At 44.1% G+C, this 26,442-nt stretch overlaps 2 protein-coding genes across 2 annotated transcripts in view; both read right to left on the reverse strand.

The window, feature by feature from the left end:
• kcnb1 (potassium voltage-gated channel, Shab-related subfamily, member 1) overlaps positions 1 to 7,131 on the reverse strand; it is a 75,170-nt gene extending 68,039 nt beyond the window's left edge. The window contains exons 1-2 of the mRNA XM_021568795.2: positions 6,811 to 7,131; positions 3,686 to 4,344 (exon numbers count right to left, since the gene is read on the reverse strand). Coding sequence (XP_021424470.1) covers positions 3,686 to 4,261 — 576 coding nt within the window. The 5' untranslated portion in view covers positions 4,262 to 4,344; positions 6,811 to 7,131. The remainder of the gene's footprint in view (positions 1 to 3,685; positions 4,345 to 6,810) is intronic.
• A 338-nt stretch (positions 7,132 to 7,469) lies between these two features.
• On the reverse strand, positions 7,470 to 24,783 carry ptgis (prostaglandin I2 (prostacyclin) synthase). Its single transcript, XM_021568798.2, has 10 exons — positions 24,585 to 24,783; positions 23,573 to 23,696; positions 21,448 to 21,623; positions 21,029 to 21,175; positions 20,670 to 20,797; positions 19,992 to 20,179; positions 17,062 to 17,227; positions 12,826 to 13,007; positions 9,198 to 9,349; positions 7,470 to 7,926 (listed from the first exon to the last, which is right to left on the reverse strand). The coding sequence occupies exons 1-10, from the start codon at positions 24,653 to 24,655 to the stop codon at positions 7,776 to 7,778; spliced, it is 1,485 nt and encodes a 494-aa protein (XP_021424473.2). The 5' UTR covers positions 24,656 to 24,783; the 3' UTR covers positions 7,470 to 7,775.
• Positions 24,784 to 26,442: the final 1,659 nt, after the last annotated feature.

Genomic DNA, 26,442 nt, shown 5'->3' on the forward strand with positions numbered 1-26,442 from the left:
GACACCAGAAACCAAATTGTAGACCTGCACCAGGCTGGGAGGACTGAATCTGCAATAGGTAAGCAGCTTGGGTTGAAAAAAATCAACCTATGGATCAATTATTATGAAATGGAAGACATACAAGACCACTGATAATCTCCCTCGATCTGGGGCTCCACGCAAGATCTCACCCCGTGGGGTCAAAATGATCACAAGAACGGTGAGCAAAAATCCCAGAACCACACGGGGGGACCTAGTGAATGACCTGCAGAGAGCTGGGACCAAAGTAACAAAGCCTACCATCAGTAACACACTACGTCGCCAAGGACTCAAATCCTGCAGTGCCAGACATGTCCCCCTGCTTAAGCCAATACATGTCCAGGTCCGTCTGAAGTTTGCTAGAGAGCATTTGGATGATCCAGAAGAAGATTGGGAGAATGTCATAAGGTCAGATCAAACCAAAATATAATATTTTGGTAAAAACTAAACTCGTCGTGTTTGGAGGACAAAGAATGCTGAGCATCCAAAGAACACCATACCTACTGTGAAGCATGGGGGTGGAAACATCATGCTTTGGGGATGTTTTTCTGCAAAGGGACCAGGACGACTGATCCGTGTGAAGGAAAGAATGAATGGGGCCATGTATCGTGAGATTTTGAGAGAAAACCTCCTTCCATCAGCAAGGGCATTGAAGATGAAACGTGGCTGGGTCTTTCAGCATGACAATGATCCCAAACACAATGCCCGGGCAGCGAAGGAGTGGCTTCGTAAGAAGCATTTCAAGGTCCTGGAGTGGCCTAGCCAGTCTCCAGATCTCAACCCCATAGAACATCTTTGGACGGAGTTGAAAGTCCGTGTTGCCCAGCAACAGCCCCAAAACATCACTGCTCTAGAGGAGATCTGCATGGAGGACTGGGCCAAAATACCAGCAACAGTGTGTGAAAACTTGGTGAAGACTTACAGAAAACGTTTTACCTCTGTCATTGCCAACAAAGGGTATATAACAAAGTATTGAGATAAACTTTTGTTATTGACCAAATACTTATTTTCCACCATAATTTGCAAATAAATTCATTAAAAATCCTACAATGTGATTTTCTGGATTTCTTTTCTCATTTTGTCTGTCATAGTTGAAGTGTACCTGTGAAAAATTACAGGCCTCTCTCATCTTTTTAAGTGGGAGAACTTGCACAATTGGTGGCTAAATACTTTTTTGCCCCACTGTGTAGCCCAACGTATGTAGAACAACTGAAGTTACACTAAATGAAGCATATAAGAATACCTATTTCTTTGTTAACAGCTAAACACAGAATAGCCGCATGTGCGCACTCCCTCAAATCGTTTGGAGAAAATATCCTTTCTATTTCATTCAGCTTTGTTCAATTGTATTCTTTGTACTATAAAATAATGCCACACAATTCGAAGCAAATCTTGTCTGCTAAATTAACTAGTGTAGCCCACAGCCATTTGGCATACCCCGATCAGGACCTAAAATAAGTATAACTCAGAGTAGGCTATTCTGTTCTTCTGAAATAGACTTCATTATCTTCATATCATGTTTCTTTAGTCCTGTCTAAAATAAGTAATGGATGTATTGAAAGGGTGTAGGCTGTATTACATGGATTTATTAGACTTTTTAAATGTAGATGTTCTGAAGGTCTGCGTCAGTGGCTTGTAGGAATCCAGGAGATGCTAAATGTGTTTATGTTATTTAGAGGTCAATTACAGTGAAACCGACAGTTATTTGCCTGACAATCACCGGCTGACAAAATTCCGTGACCGCCACAGGCCTAGTCATGTCCTCAAAAACACGACAGGGAATACTTTAGTATACTACACTCACGTCCGCAAAAACACGACAGTGAATACTATAGTATATAAATGTATATGGATTTGATCAATGACCATCTGTTGATGGGTTATTGTGTGTGTGTGTGGGTTTGTTTGTTTGTTCGTTTGTTCGATGATCCCAATATTAGCCAAGGAGACAGGTGGGTACACAGGGACCCAGCTTAAGATGTTGGTAAGACTCAATTCAACATGCACCAGCTGTATTATTAATGCTTTTAGTAGTTTGGCTTTGTGGTTTTACATTGGCCTTCTAAGCTAAATTAGGAATTGATAAACACTCCCACAATTATGTAGAGGCTGCTCTTTTTCCTGTCACATACACTACAAGTCTACAGACACAAGACTTTTATTGACTCCACTCAGAGGAGTGACATAAATGTACAGTGTGGCCAAACAGCTATCTGACCGGCAGCACTGCAGCCAGACATTACGTCAAGACATTACCGTACGTTAATGGCTTGTTAACTACACGGTGACCGAGCCGACTAAACTCAACTCCACGATTTACGATGGAGTTGAGCGGCGACTAGTGTGTGCGGACTGGAGCTCCGACCTCACATAAAATCACACTGTCGGTGTAATTGCGTGCTGAAATCTGTCATTTTTTGATAAAAAACGTAATTTGATGTGACGCTCGAGCTACAGTCCGCCCACACTAGCGGGCTACAAAGTGACCTTGCCTTGATGGAAGCACTGGTGTAGGAAAAATCATTTGTCTTATGATAGAAGCTTCAATAGTTCCAGTATCAATAACTTACAAGATATCAGTAACTTCAAATTGATATTTGGTTGGGAATTTGATCAGCCTGAAGTTTCAACATTGACTTATTCATTGAAGAGACGTGATTGAAGAGAGGCCAATTGCCAATATCAGAATAACTAAGACAGAATGGTATAATATCAACCCACCTACAGTGAGAGCCTGGATTTGTACAATCTTACAGTAGCACTACAACAAAACTTCAAGTTAACCTGATAAACATTGATTGTGCATCTCATTGATGCCTGTGTGAAGGAGCCATTATGCTGACACACTGGACGTACTAATCTCATCTACTCCACAGCCTGATTGTAAAGCACTGGCAGCTCTCACATATACAGTATCTCTCCACAGCCTGTGTGTGTGTCTGTGTGTGTGTGCGTGTGCGTGTGTGTGTAGTATCTCTCCACAGCCTGTTGGTTAAGTAATGACAGCTCTCACATACAGTACCATAGCTACTTCCTATAAAGCTTCAGAAGCTGTTATCAACTCCTGGTCTAATTCCATTTCCGAGAAGAGGCAAGAACAGCTACAGCTGAACAACAAAGCATTGTGTGCTCTCTCTCTTTCTCTCTCTCTCTCTCTCTCTCTCTCTCTCTCTCTCTCTCTCTCTCTCTCTCTCTCTCTCTCTCTCTCTATCTCTCTCTCTGAGCAGTGTAAAGGTATGGATGTGATCTAGCTCTAGCTGACCCATCCTGACATTGCCTTAGAGGAAGAAGTAATGAGCAGTACTGACTGAGCTCATCCATTCCACACCTGATCACATAACTACTGGGGCTCACGGTTGGGATTATGTTGAGATAACAACACAGCAAAGGAACAGTGGTTGTATTTCAGCAGGCCTGATAAGGTCCTAATATAACTTAACCCATCGTGATCATACAGAAGCTGACTGTTATGCTGAATTCTGATCGAATCATTGATCTATTAGTAGTCGCACATGTTGCATTCATCAAATCTCTCTCTCTCTCTCTCTCTCTCTCTCTCTCTCTCTCTCTCTCTCTCTCTATACATATCTATAAATTATGAAAGGAAGTCATCATTAACAAGTTAAATGAATTCTGTCCACATATGACATTTGGAATGAAAGGTTACCTTGGCTGCGACGGATGAACTAGGCTTTTCTAAAAGGTCCCAGAGTTTCTTTCGTTTGTCGGCACAACATGTGTTGTCGAACTCTTCTCCCTCTCTGTCGTTTAAGGTGTCTTGCTCTCTTTTGAGCTCCTCGTTCATCTGTTCTTTCTTCTGGTGGTATCTGGCCTGGCAGCAGGACTCCAGGTAGATCTCATCTATGCCCCAGTAGTCCAGCTCCTGACTGAACGACAGGGCGCACATCTCCTCCATCATGTGGAGCTTGCCGGTCCGGTAGAAGTTCAGAATGGACGTGAACGCCCCTGGGTGCCTGTCGAAAAAGTACTCGTTCTCGTCCAAGTTGTAGTCGTCACATACCTCCATGAGCGAGTCATGGGTGTTGCAGTCTCGTAGTTTCCCTAACCGGGTGCGCGGTAACCTATCCAACGTTCTCCAGAGGACCTCGTGTGGAAGTCCCCCAACGTTGAGCCGTACTCGGCGGTAACATGACTTGCTGCGGATGATGTCCACCGGTTCTGGGGGGAGAGATGCGGTCGACCGCGAGCCAGTCTTAGTCAACCCCATTGAGGATTTCTCCATTTTCAACTGTCAAGAGTTCCACCGAGTTCAACAGGCAAGATCCAGGCGGGGGTAAGTTACGGACTACATTTACGCTTGTGAATCTGGGAGGGGGGGGGAGTAGAGAAGGAGAGGGATAAAAGAGAGGAAAATAGGAATAATGTTAATGACAAGAGTCTCAAATGGAGCCAGTAGCCCAGGCATTCACAATGACCTACTCAGAACATTCCTCGAGCCATGCCACAGACTCATCGCCGACTCAGAGGAGTGAATACAAAGATGATGGTACACTCTTTTTTTGGGGGGGGGGGGGGGGGGGGGGGGGGTTCTAGATAGAACCTCTTGGTTCTTTGGACGAGATTAAAGAACCCTTTACTAAAAAAGGTTCTAAACATACACCCAGTAAAGGCAAAGGGGAGAGGAGGGGGAGATTACATTAGTATTTTGCAATATTTTTTGCAGAGTTCGGAGTGGCAAACAGCAAGGTTCATACAAATCATGTGAACAATTCCACGTGACATTTTTTTGGTGCAATAATCAGCGAAAAATGTCAGAGGATAATAAAAAAAACTATAATCACGTGAAATTTTCACAAGTCAGACATGAGGTTTTTGGACACATGCATGATGTTTCACATGACTTTTTCCTGTGAATAAATCACACGTGAAAAACATATAATATATTTTTCATTTGTTCATTTTTCTCAGCACTCAGACACATGTGGTTTCCCAACATTCCACATGTGATATTATACATTTCACGTGTGTTTTTGTAACTTCTCCCACCGAAGAAGCCGACATCTTGACCATTCAACCAAGAGGCTACTGCAACATATTAACACCACATTTTCACATGTGAGCAGAACACTATTTCACCATCACATGTGAAATTGCGATTCCAGATGTTAAAATTGTATTTTCACGTATGATTCGTTTTCACATGTGAAATTGCAATTACACTTGTGAAAGTGAGAGTTTCTCATGTGAATTTTTACATGTGAAACAGCAATATTTCACGTGCAACTGCAATTTACATGTAAGAATTCACACTGAAAAAGTGGTGTTAACATGTGAACTCTAAATGTAATACATGTGAAAATGTGATTTCATGTGTGAAATTTAAGCTCAACACATTTTACGTTGTTATATTGTTGTAAGGGTAGCTAGACAGGAAAAAATGTTACTTTAATCAACCACTTTACAAGCTAGCTAACTCTTAAAGAAATGTAAACTTATTTTCTAAGAGCGTAATCTGCTCTGAGATCGAGGGTGCTGTCCTGTCCATGAATCCATTCTGAATAATGGGTCGGGACTCGGCAGCAGCTCAGGTGAGCGCTGTCCACTCTGCACTGGTGCTGAAACGACAGCGGGCGCTTTTCACCCGACTGTGAACTGAACTCGGGCGAGTTCCCTTGGGCAGGAAAGCATGCTTCGAAATATTTAATGCTGTTCAAATTGCTGTATAACACCTAGCAAAGCAGGTCATAAGTGATAGAGCCATCATGACACCCGAACGCTGCACTCAAGTAAACCCATTTTACCTTGAATAAATAATGAACTAGAGACGTTTGCGACTGAGGAGGCCATTTTAAAACATTCTGAAGAAATGAATGCATAAGGCTTATGTCACAACCATAAAGCTACTGATGCAGTACTTTCATAAATCAGGTGTTTTACCTGGTGTCTCTCTACAACTCAGACCAATGCGTTTTATCTCACCGTTCAAGATGAGTTCCCAAATCAGAACAAACCATCACCACCCATCCTTCTCTTACAGTACCCTACGGAACGCTTTGGACGATCACCGATCCATACAGTAGCAGGTGAAGGATCCTCCACAGTGTCAGTTGAATATTAATGTTGCAGCATGCTCTGTCCCACCCTCATTGATGAACCAGTTGCATGCATTTGCATTCAAAATAAGCTTTCAAAATCAAAGTAGCAAACCGTCTTGATTATATAAACATTTTGTATTTTCCATTCCTGACAATCAAATACTGTTGTGTCAACCAAGTTACAAAACTTACTTTCTCTCCACAGTATACGGTATAGCCTTGAGCTAAATTGCTGTGGTGGGCCAAATATAAAATGATAACTTGATATCGTTTTCTCCGTGGCCATTTTTTTGTCAATGAAGTCAATATTGTGGATTAATCAACCGTTATTAGAAACAGAAATAACACCATTTATCTGCCACGGTCTATCGATCTGGCTATGTGACGGTTGTACAGGCTACAAAACGTCCGAACGCACATCTTCAAAAAGCTGGAATTTTAACGTCAATGTAGGAACCTACCAACTCCCCTGCGATCCCCCGTGCTATGAACAACAATTCGTCAATGTTGTTTTGCATTTATTTTTTTGGCACATTTAAGAGGTTTAATTGTTGCTCATTTGTCATGCTGTGTGTAAATGTCTATTCATGTAGAGCAGGCCTATATGACTGTATTAAAAACTATGATATTAAATAAATAACAACAGCAATTTAACCATCTAGCAATACTTGCTTTATAAAGGAGACCAACAAATATAACCTGTTATTTGACTATTCGGAACAAGCCTCCCACATACCTTAACTTCAGGCTGGCTCATCCGACGGCAGAGAGAGGCATATATGAAAACATTCAATCGAAGAGGAAAAAGGAGGAAACGTCATTGGTTTATTAGCCTATTCCTGGGAACGGTTTCTGACCCATTCGGTTTCAAGCGGTGTTGCCTCGGTGGCACGTTGGATCTCCTCCGCCTTGGACATGGTTAGATAAGGGATCCTATACACTGATTTAGTCCGCCTACTATGTTACCCGCCCACTTTACTGGAAATAATCAACAATTATGTATATTGTGAATGCACACGGTTTTCTGCTCCGGGGTCTTCCCCCGTCCGCTGTCTGTGAGAAGGGCGGCGCGACTGGTAGCTGCGCAGGTTGATCCGTAGCGCGGCAGGCAGTTTCATCGCCCGGCTTCACATTGAGGCTTTTAACCCTTACATTACAGAACTAAGGACCTGCAATCTTATTCGCCACATGGAGTACTAATTCCCCCCCAATTCATCCAGACAGATATAATATAACTGCACTGAATTCTATCATCTAAACCCCCCTCATTCTCGTTGTGATTCAAAGCCTATTTGTTGTAATGTGTGCACTTCGCCATATGGGTGAGGTTATGATGATGTGCAGTTCATTCAAGGCATTTGGTCTTGAGAGACAAGCAACACAAGCAAATAATTCAGATACATTATTTATTATTCAGAGATATACAGTACAAGTGATATAGTTTGAATGTAAAAACAACATTGAAAAAAAAACTATAAATAAAAACATGAAACTGATTTGTATTGAGTGCAGTCAGTATCAGGAGGATGTAGGAGGAAGTCATGTCCTAGCCTGGTCCCATATTTGGTTGGGCTGTCTTGCCAACTCCTAATGTCATTGTCATGCCAAACATGGCTATACAACACAAACAGATCTGGGACCAGGCTAATCATGTCCTAGTTCTAGTGCAGGATGCAGGAGTCAGAGGTTAGGGGTCGTGTCCTACTGCAGAGTCTTGAGTCTGTAGCGGACCTCCAGGTCTCCGTCGGGCTGGAGCATTCCGAAACCATAGCGACCAGGATTGACCGGAGGGACGATGGCGGTTGGGTCACACAGCTCCAGGTCCAGCCGGGAGAGGACCATGAACACAAACCTGAGAATCACATAGAAAGGAGAGTAAGGTTAGTTAAGTCAATCCTCTTGGCCCCCGTTGGGAGTATAGGACGTCTAGCATGGTTCTGGAGGCACGAAGAACACTAGCTAGCAGAAGAATAATGACAGGCGACCTCATGTTATATAACTGTCTGTAACAATATCAATCACCCAGCATGCATTGAAAGGGTTAAAGAACAATGTACACAATGCCTGTAGAAATAAATCTGGATGTAGTCGGCCATGTAATACACTATTTGCATATCACACATATGGTAAAGCCTAGAGGTTGCGAGCACATACTGTATGTGCACAGCTGTTCTACCGTCTTCCCATATTATCATCTGGCCTCTTACTCTCACTGTGGATAACTAGGACTTTACCTTTGAACTACTGATATCTGGCACAGAAAGACACTGACATCAGCACTTTGTGATTTTCTTCAAGGACCCTCTACCCCTCTCCAACTGTGCATACAGTACATACCAGATGAGGCTAGTGTTAACCTAGTCAAGGGCTTTATGATCAGTTGACGACTGGAATAGAGTGTGCTAGCTCTAGAACAGTTCAAATACATGGAATGGCTGGGCGCCCCCGAGGCAAGGTTTGAAAACCACTGCCTTAGGCTATGTTTGTAGCGTGTAGTATGTCACATGAAACAACTAAGAAAATCCACTTCTCAGATCAGCCCTTTATCTATATTGATCGTTCTGTCTGCTTAGCTGTTCTGATGTATAGTATCTCTATTGAGTTAAAATGTTGGCTTGAATTATTGAAATGGCCGTTAACGACTGTGTGTGTGTGTGTGCTACAGTAATGGTATTGTGTCTCAGAGGACAGGCTCATTGTAATGGCTGGAATGGAATCAATGGAACGGAGTCCAACAGGGGTTTCCATGTGTTTGATGTGTTTGGTACCATTCCATTGATTGCATTCCAGCCACGGCAATAAGCCCATCCTCCTATAGCTCCTCCCACCCGGAGATGTTTGAAAGCAACTGGCCTTAGGCAGCGATCTTCAGGTGATTGTAAATGCTTCATGAATCATTAATACCTTGCTAATGAACTGATTCATTGGGGGAAACGATGTATGAACAACGTGGGGTGGTTTAGATGTAATTAGGTGAGAGGTAGCCTAATTGTACTGTCTTGCCAACTCCTATGGTCATTGTCACGTGACAATAACAACAGAAGTTGGCAAGACAACACAAACAGAAGTGGGACCAGGCTATGTGTGAGGGAGACCAGGTGGAGAAAGTCATATCACACTCACTGTTTGATGCCACTGACTGCAAAGTGTCTCCCCACACACATGTTGTTGCCTGCACCCCATGGCATGGTGTAATACTTTAGTCTCTCCCCGCCCTTATAGAACTTCTTCTTCTCTGTCCCGTCTGCATTTAGGAAGCGGTCATATTGAAATGTCTGTAAAGCAGAGAAGAAGAAAAAACCCAAGTTATGGTGATAGATAGATGCCACAGTACATTAAGTAGCTCCAGTGATGCTGCATGCAAACACACACTCACTCACTCACACACTCACACACTCACACACTCACACACTTACACACACACACACACACACACACACACACACACACACACACACACGCACACACACGCACAAATTACAGCCTTTAACCAGCTAATCCCCATCGGATCTCCTTTCTTAGCCCTTTAACCTTTCCACCATGTAATCGTGGCGCCATTTAAACACTGCGTAGTACAACACTGTGTATGAGACACGCACTCACACCAGATGAGGCTGGTGGAAGGAGCTATAGAAGGACGGGCTCGTTGTAATGGCTGGAATGGATTAAATGGAACGGTATCAAACACATACGGAAACCACATTTGACTCTGTTCTGTCGATTCCATTCCAGCCATTACATTACAATGAGCCCTCCTACAGCGTCATTCTATTCAAATCATTCTATTAGAGTCGTTCTATTAGAGTCATTGTATTAGAGTCATTGTATTAGAGCCATTCTATTAGAGTCATTGTATTAGAGTCATTGTATTAGAGTCATTGTATTAGAGTCATTGTATTAGAGTCATTCTATTAGAGTCATTGTATTAGCTCAGCAGACAAAGCCTGATTCAGTAGTACTATACTCAGTACTCAGTACTATACTCAGAAATACTTTCCCCCTCACCATGTTTGTGTATTTTTTAATAATATTTTTTTATTTAACAAGGTAAGTCAGTTAAGAAAAACATATTATTTTCCAATGACATTATTGACTTTAGTAATTCAACAGGTTGCTGTAATGTATTGCATTGAGAGGTTGTTTCAAGTTTTAATGTCACACGCACAGGTAGAATGAAATGCCTGTCTTGCAAGCTCCTAACTCAACAATGCAGTAATCAATATCAATAGCTAGTTTCCATCCACTTGTCGACAGATTTTAATGCCAAGGATCATTTAGCTATTTGAGAAGGAATTTGGAAAGATAAAAAAATATATAAAACAACTTTTGGCCCATACAAACACATTAAATAACAGATTCATCACATGGAACAATAGATAGTCCCACAAAAACGATCTAAAGGAAGTTAGTTCTGAAGTGTCTGTCCTTTACAGTGCATTCAGAAAGTATTCAAACCCCTTGACTTTTTCCACATTTTGTTACATTACAGCCTTATTGTAAAATTGATTCAATTAAATGTTTTCCACATCAATCGACACAGAATACCCCATAATGAAAAAGTGAAAACAGCTTTTTTTTGAGAAATGTTTGCAAATGTATTAAAGATAAAAAAAAACAGAAATAACTTGTTTAAATAAGTATTCAGACCCTTTGCTTGGAGACTCGAAATTGAGCTCAGTTACATCCTGTTTCCATTGATCATACTTGAGATGTTTCTACAACCTGATTGGAGTCCACCTGTGGTAAATTCAATTGATTGGACATGATTTGGAAAGACACACACACAGTTGACAGTTGACAGTGCATGTCAGTGCAAAAACCAAGTCATGAGGTCGAATGAATTGTCCGTAGGCTCCGAGACAGGATTGTGTCTAGGCATAGATCTATGGAAGGGTACCAAAACATTTCTGCAGCATTGAAAGTCCCTAGGAACACAGTGACCTCCATCATTCTTAAATGGAAGAAGTTTGGAACCACCAAGACTATTCCTAGAGCTGGCTGCTCGGCCAAACTGAGCAATCGAGGGAGAAGGGCCTTGGTCAGGGAGGTGATCAAGAACCCGATGGTCACTCTGACATAGCTCCAGAGTTCCTCTGTGGAGATGGAAGAACCTTCCAGAAGGACAACCATCTCTGCAGTACTCCACCAATCAGGCCTTTATGGTAGAGTGGCCAGACGGAAGCCACTCCTCAGTAAAAGGCATATGACAACCCCCTTGGAGTTTGCCAAAAGGCACCTGGAGGACAAGATTCTCTGGTCAGATGAAACCAAGATTGAACTCTTTGGCCTAAATCCCCAGCGTCACGTCTGGAGGAAACCTGGCACCATCCCCACGGTGAAGCATGGTGGTGACAGCATCATGCTGTGGGGATGTTTTTCAGTGGCAGAGACTGGGAGACTAGTCAGGATAGACGGAAAGATGAACGGAACAAAGTACAGAGAGATCCTTGAGGATCTCAGACTGGGGTGAAGGTTCACCTTCCAACAGGACAATGACCCTAAATACACAGCCAAGACAACGCAGGAGTGGCTTTGGGACAAGTCTCTAAATGTCTTTGAATGGCCCAGCCAGAGCCCGGAAATGAACATCTCTGGAGAGGCCTGAAAATAGCTGTGCAGCGACGCTCCCCCTCCAACCTGACAGAACTTGAAAGGATCTGCAGAGAAGAATGGGAGAAACTTCCCAAATACAGGTGTGCCAAGCTTGTAGCATCATACATAAGAAGACTCAAGGCTATAATCGCTGCCAAAGGTGTTTCAGCAAAGTACTGGGTAAACTGTCGGAATACTTATGTAAATGTAATATTCCTGTTTTTTTTGTTGCAAAAATGGTTTTTGCTTTGTCATTATGGGGTATTTTGTGTAGATTGATGAAGGAAAAACTATTGAATCCATTTCTGAATAAGGCTGTAACATAACAAATGGCTTCCTGCCATCCAGGACCTCTATACCTGTTGGCATTTATAAAATTGTACCGTAACTTCCTGTTTCCATTACAGCAGTCTTGATTTTTTTTAAATACGTTTGCTCGCATGAAAACTTTGGATGGAAAAGTGGTTAGTGTAGTACTAAAAATAGCAAATTAGAACAAAATCACACAAAAAAAATAAAAATAAGAAATAAGAATAACAGGAGAAAGTAAGTAAGCTATTAACAGGGTCAGTTACAGCGTCAGTTCCAGTACCACATTGACAATGTGCAGGGATACTGGAGTGAGAAGAGGTAGAAACGTATAGGGGCAAGGTGACTCGGCAACAGGATATATAATAAACAGAGCAGCAGCATCCTAAATTAGGAATGTACGTGAGTGTGTGCGTGCGTGTGTGTGTTGAGTCAGTATAAATGTGTGTGCATGTTATGTTTGTGTTGGAGTGTCAGTGTGCGTGAGTGTGTATATTCCTGTGAGTGTGCATAGAGACAGTGCAAAAATAAAAAATACAACGGTCAATTCAGATAGTCTGTGTGGCCATTTTGTTAGCTAATTATCAGTCTTATGGCTCGGGATAGAAGCTGTTCAGGAGCCTGTTGGTGTCAGACTTCCTGCGCGGAAGCAGAGAGAACAGTCTATGGCTTGTAGGCACACATTCGTAAAAGCCTTTGTCCCAGGTGCTGGATTAGACTGAACAGTAATCTAAAACTAAAATAAATCTGTACACTGGCATGCTGTACACTGACATGTGTTCCATTTATTCAGACAATATTTCAACACCAACTGGGTCTTTGTCAGGTAACCCGTATTGTGTTGTATTACCTGTGGATCGTGGTGTATCTGGGGGTCCATCTGAGGGCTGAGGAAGGGGAACATACACACCCTGTCCCCCTGTCTGAGGTGGTATGCCTGTCCACTGGCCAGACAAAGGGTCTTATCCTGAACCACCTCTCTGGTGATGAGGGCAGCAGCGGTCAGACGCAGGGTCTCACTCAGAACACTGTCTGTGATTGGAGGGAGGGACAATAAGTATGATGTCAGAGGGGTGGCTGCCGGGTGAATGTGAATAATCCTGTGAATAATCATTCACATTCAATAATCAGAATCATTACCTTTGTCCCAGATCTGTTGGTGTTGTAAAGCCAACTCCAATGGTTGACAGCTGGTCAACATTCACAAGGTCGTGGGGCCAGACGGATTACCAGGACGTGTACTCTGAGCACACGCTGACCAACTGGCAATTGTCTTCACTGACATTTTCAACCTGTCCCTGTCTGAGTCTGTAATACCAACATGTTTCAAGCAGACCACCATAGTCCCTGTGCACAAGAACGCTGAGGTAACCTGCCTAAACTACCGACCCATAGCACTCACGTCTGTAGCCATGAAGTGCTTTGAAAGGATGGTCAATGCTCAGATCAACACCATTATCCCAGAAAACCTAGACCCAATCAAATTTGCATACCGCCCCAACAGATCCACAGATGACACAATCTCTATTTCACTCCACACTGCCCTTTCACACCTGGACAAAAGGAGCACCTATGTGAGAATGCTATTCGTTGCTCAGCGTTCAACACCATACTGCCCTCAAAGCTCATCACTAAGCTAAGGACCCTGGGACTAAACACCTCCCTCTGCAACTGGATCCTGAACTTCCTGACGGGCCGCCCCCAGGTGGTAAGGGTAAGTAACAACACATCCTCCACGCTGATCCTCAACACCGGGGCCCCTCAGAGTTCCTGCTCAGTCCTATGCTGTAATCCCTGTTCACTCATGACTGCACGGCCAGGCACGACTCCAACACCATCATTAAGTTTGCCGATGACACAACAGTGGTAGGCCTGATCACCAACAACGACGAGACAGGCTATAGGGAGGAGATTAGAGACCTGGCTGGGTGGTGCAAGGACAACAACCTCTCCCTCAACGTGATCAAGACAAAGAAGATTATTGTGGACTACAGGAAAAGGAGGGCCGAGCACGCCCCCATTCGCATCGATAGGGCTGTAGTGGAGCAGATTGAGAGCTTCAAGTTCCTTGGCGTCCACATCACCAACAAACTAACATGGTCCAAGCACACCTAAACAGTCGTAAAGAGGGCATGACAAAACCTATTCCCACTCAGGAGACTGAAAAGATTTGGCATGGGTCCTCAGATCCTCAAAAGGTTCTTCAGCTACACCATCGAGAGCATCCTGACGGGTTGCATCACTGCCTGGTATGGCAACTACTCGGCCTACAGAGGGTAGTGCGAACGGCCCAGTACATCACCGAGGCCAAGCTTCCTGCCATCCAGGACCTCTATACCAGGTGGTGTCAGAGGAAGGCCCTAAGATTTGTCAAAGACTCCAGCCACCCTAGTCATAGACTGTTCTCTATGCTACAGCGCGCCAAGTCTAGGTCCATGAGGCTTCTAAACAGCTTCTACCCCCAAGCCATAAGACTCCTGAACATCTAATCAAATGGCTACCCAGACTATTTTCAGTACCCCCCCCCCCCCCCCCTCTTTTACGCTGCAGCTACTCTCTGTGATTATCTATGCATAGTCACCTTAATAATTCTACCTACATGTAAATGTTTCCTCAATTACCTCGACTAACCGGTGCCCCTGCATATTGACTCTGTACCGGTATCTCCTGTATATAGCCTCCACATTGACTCTGTACCAGTACCCCCTGTATAAAGCCTCCACATGGACTCTTTCCCGGTACCCCCTGTATATATCCTCCACATTGACTCTGTACCGGTACCCCCTGTATATAGCCTCCACATTGACTCTGTACCGGTACCCCCTGTATATAGCCTCCACATTGACTCTGTACCAGTACCCCCTGTATATAACCTCCACATTGACTCTGTACCAGTACCCCCTGTATATAACCTCCACATTGACTCTGTACCGGTACCCCCTGTATATAGCCTCCACATTGACTCTGTACCGGTACCCCCTGTATATAGCCTCCACATTGACTCTGTACCGGTACCCCTGTATATAGCCTCCACATTGACTCTGTACCGGTACCCCCTGTATATAGCCTCCACATTGACTCTGTACCGGTACCCCCTGTATATAGCCTCCACATTGACTCTGTAACGGTACCCCCTGTATATAACCTCCACATTGACTCTGTACCGGTACCCCCTGTATATAGCCTCCACATTGACTCTGTACCGGTACCCCCTGTATATAGCCTCCACATTGACTCTGTACCGGTACCCCTGTATATAGCCTCCACATTGACTCTGTACCGGTACCCCCTGTATATAGCCTCCACATTGACTCTGTACCGGTACCCCCTGTATATAGCCTCCACATTGACTCTGTAACGGTACCCCCTGTATATAACCTCCACATTGACTCTGTACCGGTACCCCCTGTATATAACCTCCACATTGACTCTGTACCGGTACCCTCTGTATATAACCTCCACATTGACTCTGTACCGGTACCCCCTGTATATAGCCTCCACATTGACTCTGTACTGGTACCCCCTGTATATAGCCTCCACATTGACTCTGTACCGGTACCCCCTGTATATAACCTCCACATTGACTCTGTACCGGTACCCCCTGTATATAACCTCCACATTGACTCTGTACCGGTACCCCCTGTATATAGCCTCCACATTGACTCTGTACTGATACCCCCTGTATATAACCTCCACATTGACTCTGTACTGGTACCCCCTGTATATAGCCTCCACATTGACTCTGTACCGGTACCCCCTGTATATAACCTCCACATTGACTCTGTACTGGTACCCCCTGTATATAGCCTCCACATTGACTCTGTGCTGGTACCCCCTGTATATAGCCTCCACATTGACTCTGTACTGGTACCCCCTGTATATAGCCTCCACATTGACTCTGTACTGGTACCCCCTGTATATAACCTCCACATTGACTCTGTACTGGTACCCCCTGTATATAACCTCCACATTGACTCTGTACTGGTACCCCCTGTATATAGCCTCCACATTGACTCTGTACTGGTACCCCCTGTATATAACCTCCACATTGACTCTGTACTGGTACCCCCTGTATATAACCTCCACATTGACTCTGTACCGGTACCCCCTGTATATAACCTCTACATTGACTCTGCACCGGTACCCCCTGTATATAACCTCCACATTGACTCTGTACTGGTACCCCCTGTATATAGCCTCCACATTGACTCTGTACTGGTACCCCCTGTATATAGCCTCCACATTGACTCTGTACTGGTACCCCCTGTATATCGCTTCCACATTGACTCTGTACTGGTACCCCCTGTATATAACCTCCACATTGACTCTGTACTGGTACCCCCTGTATATAACCTCCACATTGACTCTGTACTGGTACCCCCTGTGTATAACCTCCACATTGACTCTGTACCGGTACCCCCTGTATATATCCTCCACATTGACTCTGTACTGGTACCCCCTGTATATAACCTCCACATTGACTCTGTACCGGTACCCCCTGTATATAGCCTCCACATTGACTATGTACTGGTACCCCCTGTATATAGCTCCTCTATTGTTATTTTACCGCTGTTCTATAATTATTTGATATTTTTATTTTGATTTATTTGTACTTTTTTTGTTGTTAAAACTGCATTGTTGGTTAAGGTCTTGTAAGTAAGCATTTCACTGTCAGGTCTACACCTGTTGTATTCGGCGCATGTGCCAAATAACATTTGATTTGATTTGAACAACCGTAGGCGTTATACAGCACAAACTGATCTGCCACCAGACTACACAATCATACAACTATAGGTATGTCCTTCTGGAATGCTATGGATCACAAGAATATGTTCTAATATCACCCTGTGGCAAGCAAACGTTAACCTTAATCAACCATAGCTAAAAAAAAATATATATATTTATCAATCTTTACTCATTCAGCTCTCTGAATCTTTCATTTTTTCACTCTGTTGTTCCACACAGTTCAGACGAGCTTCCGTTCAATATTTCACTGCATGTCTTTGGCTGGACAGGCAGAGCCTGGAGAGCCCTGAGGTGGAAGAGAGTGTGAGTGAATAATAGAGGAGGTTGCTTGAGCTCTTACCGAACACAGGTGTGCTGTGGTGCTCCAGTGTGTCCAGAGGGTGTCGCTGTAGAGAGCCGTCCTCCTGTAGACGCAGGCCTCTGATCTCCTTCCTCACAGCTCTCATGGCCTCGGGGTGCGTGAGCAGGAAACTCAGAAGCCAGAAAGCAGCAGGCCCAGCGTTACCCTAGAATGGAACAACACAACATCGACTCACAGTCCGTTCAGAAACTGTTTGGCAGTTACAGAGTACACAAGGCTCACTCTCAGTCCGTCAAAGACAGTGAACGCATTACCAAGCATGATGAGGTAGATACCTTGCAGTTATAGACAAATCCACAACAGGTACTGTACAGTGTGAACACGCTGCAAGAAGCCCCCAGGGGAAAATGGAAGCGGGTTTAGACACATCTAAATCTCTCTTTCTTTCAGTCTCACTTTACTTTTATTTTCTCTCTCTTTCTTTCAGTCTCACTTTACTTTAATTTTCTCTCTCTTTTTTTGTATCCCACCCTGCATCGTGATACTGCTGTACTGTACTGTAGTGATCTGAGGAGCAGTGAGGAGCCATCAGAGCTGTCAGGGCTGTGTAGACAGGGCTGAGAGACGTCTGTCTGAACCTGTCAGCCAGTAATTGCTGTGGGCTCAGGGAGCTTCTCTCCTCGCCCCCTTGCAGGCCAGGTCTTCACCGATCGACTGACAACCAGGGCTAATGCAAGATGAAGACCAGGTCCAATGGATCTCTGGTTGACTCCCCGGCCTCCCCACAGATCCGTTACGACAGACACTAGGCTACACAAACTGTGTGAGGCTTCATCTCTTGTGGTCCCAGTTTGCTGGGTTACAGTCGAAGTGTTGCAGTAGAAATAGCCATTTCAAATGCTGCACGTTCTTACTTTTTAAATCAGATTGAGACACTTTGAATTGCCATTGAAATCACTATTAGACGTGTACACGGTAAGGAACTTTACCTCCTCCTCCACTCCTCTGAGTGTGTACACTGTGTACTGGTGTAGTTGTGTTGAAAGCAGAGCCGCAGTCAGGTGTGTGATGGGCTGAATGTGACACAGGCTCCCTGGGGTCCATCATAGGCATATTGACATTGGACTGGAGCCTCACTGACAGGCTGTTTCAGAGATTCACTGAACTGTGGAACTGCCTCCACTCCAATCCCCAACAACAACACACACAGAGCCAGAAACATAACTTTCTCATAACTTTCTTGCAATATCTAGCGATTGTGTCTGTTGTATGTAGACAGCATGGAACTAAACATCTGCGATGGAAAAATTGTATTTGGCATGTTTGACTTCAGTGACATCTCTGATTCACTCAGTATTGTGTTGTTACTGAGGAAGCCCACAGTACCTCTGTACGACTGGTGGTGACAGAGACAACAACCAGAAGATATTCTCCGTGGCACTTCCTTATACTCAGCCTCAGTTCTAATATGTTTCAGTGGTGATTGGCTCTGTCTGATTGTCTGTGACTGGAACAGTGAGTCTCTGTTCCAGAAAATACATTAATACGCAGGGAACAGTGATGCTAAGGGACTAGCTGCACTCTCCTATCCTAGCCTGGCAGATGAGCCAAGGTCCCCAGAGGGAGAGGCTCCATCTTGGCGAAGGACTCTCTCCCTGCTCCCCTGGTCTGAGTGGGCCGACTAGGCCTCCAATGCTCCAGGCTGAAAGTAGCAGCCAAAGTCCCAGGGGGAGCAGAGAAGGCCTGGTACAGATGACACCTGTGACTCTATTATTTTCTGAGGCTGGTGGTGAAGGCAGGTACCAGACAGACAGACATTACACTAGCTCCCCCATCTGGCCACACAGTGCAACAGCAGCTCATTCATAACAATTTGTTGGGATTGGTTTGAGACAGGAAGCTACAAGGAGCCTGCTATTAAACTGCCTCTGGAGCTCATAAATATAGAGTTAGATAATGCTTCATTGCTGTGATCTATATTGGATTTTGACATCAATATTCATTGATGTCTATTACAGATGATACATCTTCATCAGTGGAGGCTGCTTAGGGGAGGGCGGCTCATAATAATGGCCAGACCGGAGAAATGGAATGGCATCAAACACATGGAAACCATGTGTTTCATGTATTTGATAGCATACCACTTCCTTCTAAATCGTCCTACAATTTGTGTACTGTAGGCCTAACGTTTGATCTAATTCTGAAATTAGGCAGGTTGGTTTGGGCGACCTGCCAACTCTTCTTTTTTCAATAATGTTCTGGAATGTGTGGACCCATTGTCCCAGATCAGTTTACACAGAACTCCAAACAAGCCCAGGTGCCATGACACATTCATAGAAACTCATGTCACATTCCTAACAATCATTACTTCTCACATAATGACATAACGGGTCAACTGTGCCAACAAGGAAGTCATGAGTCACTGGGAGAGAAGAATCCTGTGAACTTATTCATGCCAGGGCCACAGGTCTCAAAGAGGACACAGGAAGAGAAGGTATGAGAGTGATATCCAGGTGTGGCAGAACACTGTGAAAGCATTGGTCTTGGTTCTCTGTAATTTTGTGTGTGTGTGTATGTGTGTGTGTGTGTGTGTGTGTGTGTGTGTGTGTGTGTGTGTGTGTGTGTGTGTGTGTGTGTGTGTGTGTGTGTGTGTGTGTGTGTGTGTGTGTGCGTGCTTGTATGCCTGTGCTTGCATGTGTTTTTTTTTGTGTGTGTGTGTGTGTGTGTGTGTGTGTGTGTGTGTGTGTGTGTGTGTGTGTGTGTGTGTGTGTGTGTGTGTGCGCATGTGCGTGCATGTGTGCGTGCTTGTATGCCTGTGCTTGCATGTGTTTTTTGTGTGTGAATTTGTATGCTTGTGTGTGTGTGTGTGTGTGTGTGTGTGTGTGTGTGTGTGTGTGTGTGTGTGTGCATGCTCTTACATGCTCTTGCATCTGTGCGTGTGAGTGTGTGTTCTTGACTTTCCCACTTACCTGGGTGGCCCAGAGCTGAAGCAGCATGGCTCGTCTCTGCATCTCCGTTTCCACTCCTTCCGTCTGTAGATGGCTGAGGTAACTCTGCTGCCAGGAGCTGCTCTCTGACCCCTTTCCTCTGCTCAGCCACGCTGGGGACAGCAGCTCCCACAGTCTCTCCTGGGACAGGCTTGCTGTCCTCTTCTCCTCTAGCAACATAGAGAGAGAGACAGGTTAGAGAGGAAAGATCACCCAGAGAGAGACAGGTACACTCTTAGAAAAAAGGGTTCAAAAGGGTTCTTCGGCTGTCCCCATAGGAGAACCCTTTTTGATTCCAGTTAGAACCCTTTTTGGTTCCGGGTAGAACTCTTTAGGGTTCCATGTAGAACCCTCTGTGGAAAGGGTTTTACATGGAACCCAAAAGGCTTCTACCTGGAACTAAACGGGTTCTACCTGGAACCATAAAGGTTATTCAAAGGGTTATCCTATGGGGACAGCCGAAGAATCCTTATAGATTCTAGATAGCACCAGAGTGACAGGAACACCGAGACACAGGCACACACAGAGACACGCACATGAACACAGAGAAACAGGTACAGAGAGACAGAAACGTATTGTATGAATAGATCCATTCTGTATTGATATAAGTGACGTACGACCACGTGCATTAGATGAAACTCGGTATACGTCTATATGTACCTTGCTTGAGGGTTGAACGTGCCAGTTTTGCGAGGAGACCATCAAACGTGCGGAACTCTTTGTAGACAGTAGCGAGTGCGGTGACATCGTTGCTGTTCTCTGCACCGAACAGTGTGAGATACCCAGCCCTACGAGGACAGAAAGAAGCATTAACTCTAGAGTAAGAGTACGTCTTCCCTCTTGTGTAAGAGTTATGCAATTTTCTCCAGGTGTGATAGTGTCATTTGAGCCTAAATCATCCCCCGGACCAGTGACCCAGAGAAATGTCTGATGTAACCTGAAGAGCAGGATGACTATTAAACACACGAACAGTAGCTGGCCAGTCCAGACAGAATTTGTTTCTGGGTTCTGGCTCTTACCCGAAGAGCAAGCTGTAACAGAGGCTGAAGAGGCCATCCTGCCTCCAGTCTGCTGGGCTACACCTCCTCTCCTCATCCCGTAGCAGTGTCTGGAGGTGGAGGTGCATGGTGCTGCTTAATCTGGCCAGGCTAGGGCCCTGGAAGTGCCTGGACAGGGATTTCATGGAGAGGTCGAATTATTGCTACAACATGTTACCTCAGGGAATTCAATGAATTTGCAAGTAATCTATTCTGGTGGAAAATTATGTCTCATCGCAATACCATTTACAGTAATAGAAAAGAATAGAATAGAAACGGTATGGTCCTTGACAAGGACAGGTAGATGCAGCGGAATTGGATTAAGATGGTGTGTGTGTACAGGTGTGGATGTGTGTGAGGTCAGGCATGAGGTCATGTGGATACAGGTCTAGAACACCTACTGTTCCATCCAGGCCCTCTCTGTTTCTGGGTTGTGATTGGGTAGTCTCAGGTTGAAGATCCTTTGCATCAGGACCTGGGCGTAGCGACTGAAGTCCAGAGAAACTTTGTCATCGAGGACCGCGTCATAGGAGTTAGGATCCAGCAGCACAGTGATGTAACGACCACAAACACGCACCTGGGAGACATTATTTGAAACGGTAAAGCCACGGCCATGTCTGTACACGTCTGTCATAGTCACATTACACATTACAAGTGTTTGAGATTGTTTGAGAAAGCTAAATGAGTAGTGAGTAGGAGATGCACATAGCACTACTCTACAAAGACAAAATAAACTTTTGAAAAATAACCTATCCAGGTTCACAGCAACCTGTAATATCTCAGTCACAAAGACATAAAGAATGTGTTGAAGATTGATGAGGAACTCAGGTACAGATACAGTATAGTATCGGCTGCTAGAATCTTGACTTAGAACCAAAGAAATTGATCATATTACTCCAGTGCTAGCCTCTCTATACTAGCTTCCTGTTAAGGCAAGGGCTGATTTCAAGGTTTTACTGCTAACCTACAAAGCATTACATGGGCTTGCGCCTACCTATCTTTCCGATTTTGTCCTGCCATACATACCTACACGTACGCTACGGTCACAAGACGCAGGCCTCCTTACTGTCCCTAGAATATCTAAGCAAACTGCTGGAGGCAGGGCTTTCTCCTATAGAGCTCCATTTTTATGGAATGATCTGCCTATCCATGTGAGAGACGCAGACTCGGTCTCAACCTTTAAGTCTTTATTGAAGACTCATCTCTTCAGTAGGTCATATGATTGAGTGTAGTATGGCCCAGGAGTGTGAAGGTGACGGAAAAGCACTGGAGCAACGAACCGCCCTTGCTGTCTCTGCCTGGCCGGTTCCCTGCTCTCCACTGGGATTCTCTGCCTCTAACCCTATTACAGGGGCTGAGTCACTGGCTTACTGGTGCTCTTCCATGCCGTCCCTAGGAGGGGTGCGTCACTTGAGTGGGTTGAGTCACTAACGTGATCTTCCTGTCCGGGTTGGCACCCCCCCCTTGGGTTGTGCCGTGGCGGAGATCTTTGTGGGCTACACTCGGCCTTGTCTCAGGATGGTAAGTTGGTGGTTGAAGATATTCCTCTAGTGATGTGGGGGCTGTGCTTTGGTAAAGTGGGTGGGGTTATATCCTGCCTGTTTGGCCCTGTCCGGGGGTATCGTCGGACGGGGCCACAGTGTCTCCCGACCCCTCCTGTCTCAGCCTCCAGTATTTATGCTGCAGTCGTTTATGTGTCGGGGGGCTAGGGTCAGTCTGTTATATCTGGAGTATTTCTCCTGTCTCATCCAGTGTCCTGTGTGAATTTAAGTATGCTCTTTCTAATTCTCTCTTTCTCTTTTTCTCTATTTCTTTCTTTCTCTCTCTCTCTCTATCGGAGGACCTGAGCCCTAGGACCATGCCTCAGGACTACCTGGCCTGATGACTCCTTGCTGTCCCCAGTCCACCTGGGGACACCTGCTGCTCCATTTTCAACTGTTCTGCCTGTAGCTATGGAACCCTGACCTTTTCACCAGACGTGCTACCTGTCCCAGGCCTGCTGTTAACTCTCTAGAGACAGCAGGAGCGGTAGAGATACTCGGAATGATTGGCTATGAAAAGCCAACTGACATTTACTCCTGAGGTGCTGACCTGTTGCACCCTCGACAACCACTTAGGTTGTGGCCTTTCTAGGGAGTTTTTCCTAGCCACCATGCTTCTACACCTGCATTGCTTGCTGTTTGGGGTTTTAGGCTGGGTACAGCGCTTTGTGACATCAGCTGATGTAAGTAGGGCTTTATAAATACATTTGATTGATTGATCTTAATTTGATCACCCTGTTGCAGACAAACTTTCTTGCGATGCAGAATTGTTTTAACTTGTAGTGTATTTGAGGTTTAAAACGGCTCGTAATTTCCACTTTGAAATTTTGGACTTGTGTTTGTTTCCCTTTGGAAAAATCTATCAACCCCTACAGAAATGTCCATGAATTATAATTCCACATAACTTACATTCCCTGTTGCTGCAGGGATATTTTTCTGCTTTAGCAAACTGGCTTGTACAAAAAAACGCATAAAGAACTCCTACCGTAAAAATGTCACCATGTTTTTGTTTCATCCGTGTTAGAAACTTTGCAGCATCTTTTCCAAACTCCAGGGCATGACCTAGCCACGGAATGAAGCCTTTGTCTAATGGTGGTTCATTTTTTTGTCTGGTAGAAACAGACAGAAAAAGCAAACACTAAGGTCAATAATCATAGAGAAAGTTTATTTATGATACCTTACACACAGACACACACACACACACACACACACACACACACACACACACACACACACACACACACACACACACACACACACATACACACACACACACACACACACACACACACACACACACACACACACACACACACACACACACACACACACACACACACACACACACACACACAGACAGACAGACAGACAGACAGACAGACAGACAGACAGACAGACAGACAGACAGACAGACAGACAGACAGACAGACAGAATAAAAGGAGTTAAATCACTTCATCTCCCAAACTAAACCAACTGGTTGTAGCTCTACAGTTGGCATAAGGACATGCCCTAAAGCAGTCAACTGTGTGAGCTGATGTATACAGACATAACGTAGACTAGTAATACACTGTGGAAATAGGAAGTAGGGCATAATCAATGTGTACCGTATAAGAAATGGTCTGCGTTTGAATGGTTTGAATGGTCTAGGGAAAGGTTACATGAAGAATAGCATAATCCAGGTTAATGGTCTAGCCTGCACGTTCAGCGATGCTGTGTGTTTAGTAAGGCATTTTTTACCCTGACATTTTTTTCATGAATTGATTTCTGTATAGAAAGTACATTTCTTTGTAAATGATTAAGTAAACAACATGTGAGACGTTGGTTAATCTTTTCACCAAGATGTTCAATATCAGAGAGAGAAACTAAATTATAGCAAACGACATTGACTTCATCCTTGAAATATTGCAGGCTATCCTTTTTAAACTCAAATAATGTCCTTTATTTACAATTTCTTGTTTAACAATCCAAATCAAACAGAAATATGAAGAACGTTTACCTTGAGCGGGAAGAGTAAAGAATGACGAGAGCGAGCAGACCATTGAGCAGTAAAAATATAGTCCATAACATTTTACCCGTTAAAGAGAGAGCTTGACAGTGAAATGAGTTCCTCTGGAGCTGTGGGCTTTATTGTCAAGTGGCTGCCCTACAGTAGATCTGAGGTGTGGGTTGGAGATGGGTGGGGATTGTGACAGGTGTGTGTCATCTTAGATTCTATCTGTCACAGAACAGACACTGGGAGCACTGCCAACAAGTTTTCTGCATGACAAAAAGGGAACTGAAATTAAAATCTCACGATGAGTTTGTCAATAATGATTTTTTTTCTTCTATTTTAATATTTGTTAAGGCGGCGTTGGTTCTTCTCTGCAGTTATTCCTCGCAGAAAAGTTCCATGAATTAAGCATCTCCACACAGTGTGTGAACAATGGGAATTCAAAGTCCTCTATGAGTGTTTCTCAATCATTATCTTTATGAAATCCCAGTTAGTCCTATAATTATAGGTCTTTGTGGTCTTTCTATTGCACTTGTTCCTGATAATGAAACTACCCAATCTGAAGCATCTCTCCTCTGTTGACTTATTCTGTTGAATAGGCTACATATAGTACATAGTATCACTCGGTCACCAGAGTAAGAACATTCCATTAGAATGAGAGAACCTAAGTAAATGGACTCTTCTTACTGTTGTAGAGTTCTTGTAAAGACATGCCTCCCTTTCTACTCGGCTGTTTACCTTTTTTCCCCCCACCCTCATTTTCAGCAATAAATCTTTGCAGCAAGGATTTCCACTGTCTTGAGAACAGAGTTATTTCCTGTCAGTTATTTCCTGTCTGTTTGACAAATGGATGTTTATTTCGCTCACACCTTGTTGATGATTAAGCTGGCATTGAACACCACACCAACCACAGGTGTTTATTTTTGTCACATGCATGTTGATTAAACTGACATCCCACACAAAAATGGAACTAGCACTGTTAAAATTACGCAATAATGAATTTCCCCTGAAATTTTTACCACCACAGCTATTCACCATAGAAACGTACCTATAGGTGTAGAATCTTAATTTGAGGCAGTTTGCTACAGCAGAAAAATGATCCTGCAGCAACATGAAATGTGAAATAATTTTTTTTTGTAGGAGTTAATACATTATTCTTAAGGACAAATCAAGCCTGACATTTTAAAGTGGAAATGACAATCGTTAGAAGCCTTTTTAAACCTTCAATACACTATACGTTTGCATTTCCTGCAATGAGGGAACATACCAAGAAACAAAATAGTGACCAAATTAAGATGCTACATCTGTAGTTTCACTTCCCTAATACACTTGCAAGTTTGAAAATTGATATCTGTTTACATATACAGTAGGCCTAATCCTGCTAACTACTCAGCAGCATAAACATGGACACGTCTTCTCAACTCAAACACACATATAGATGAGTTTGAATATGTGAAAAGCAACATTATTTACATAGCGTGGGAGAAATCCTCTTTAGACTCCTTGGCTGAGGTTCTGTTTTCAGCTGAGTGTACTGTGGTGTGTACTGTGGTATGTACTGTGGTATGTTCTGCCACTGGCCTGTGTGCTGTGTGCATTTGTCATGCAGAAGTTTCCACATAAAGCATATTCTGTGAGTGTATTCTCCCCTCAGCAGAGGGCTGACTGATAATGGCTGGCTATGTAAGCACGTACAGCACTGACATACAGTAGGGCACTGGGAAATGTCTTGCTTTTTAACCACATCAATAATTTCCCCAAATCAATATCAGGAAATCAATTACATACGCTGATGAAAAACATGTGTATGATAAAGACTACTGTATGTAGAGGGAAGTGAGGGATTCATAGATAGCCTAAACCT

The sequence above is a fragment of the Oncorhynchus mykiss genome, chromosome 17 (assembly GCF_013265735.2).
Source record: "Oncorhynchus mykiss isolate Arlee chromosome 17, USDA_OmykA_1.1, whole genome shotgun sequence".
In the NCBI taxonomy this organism is placed as follows: Eukaryota; Metazoa; Chordata; class Actinopteri; order Salmoniformes; family Salmonidae; genus Oncorhynchus; species Oncorhynchus mykiss.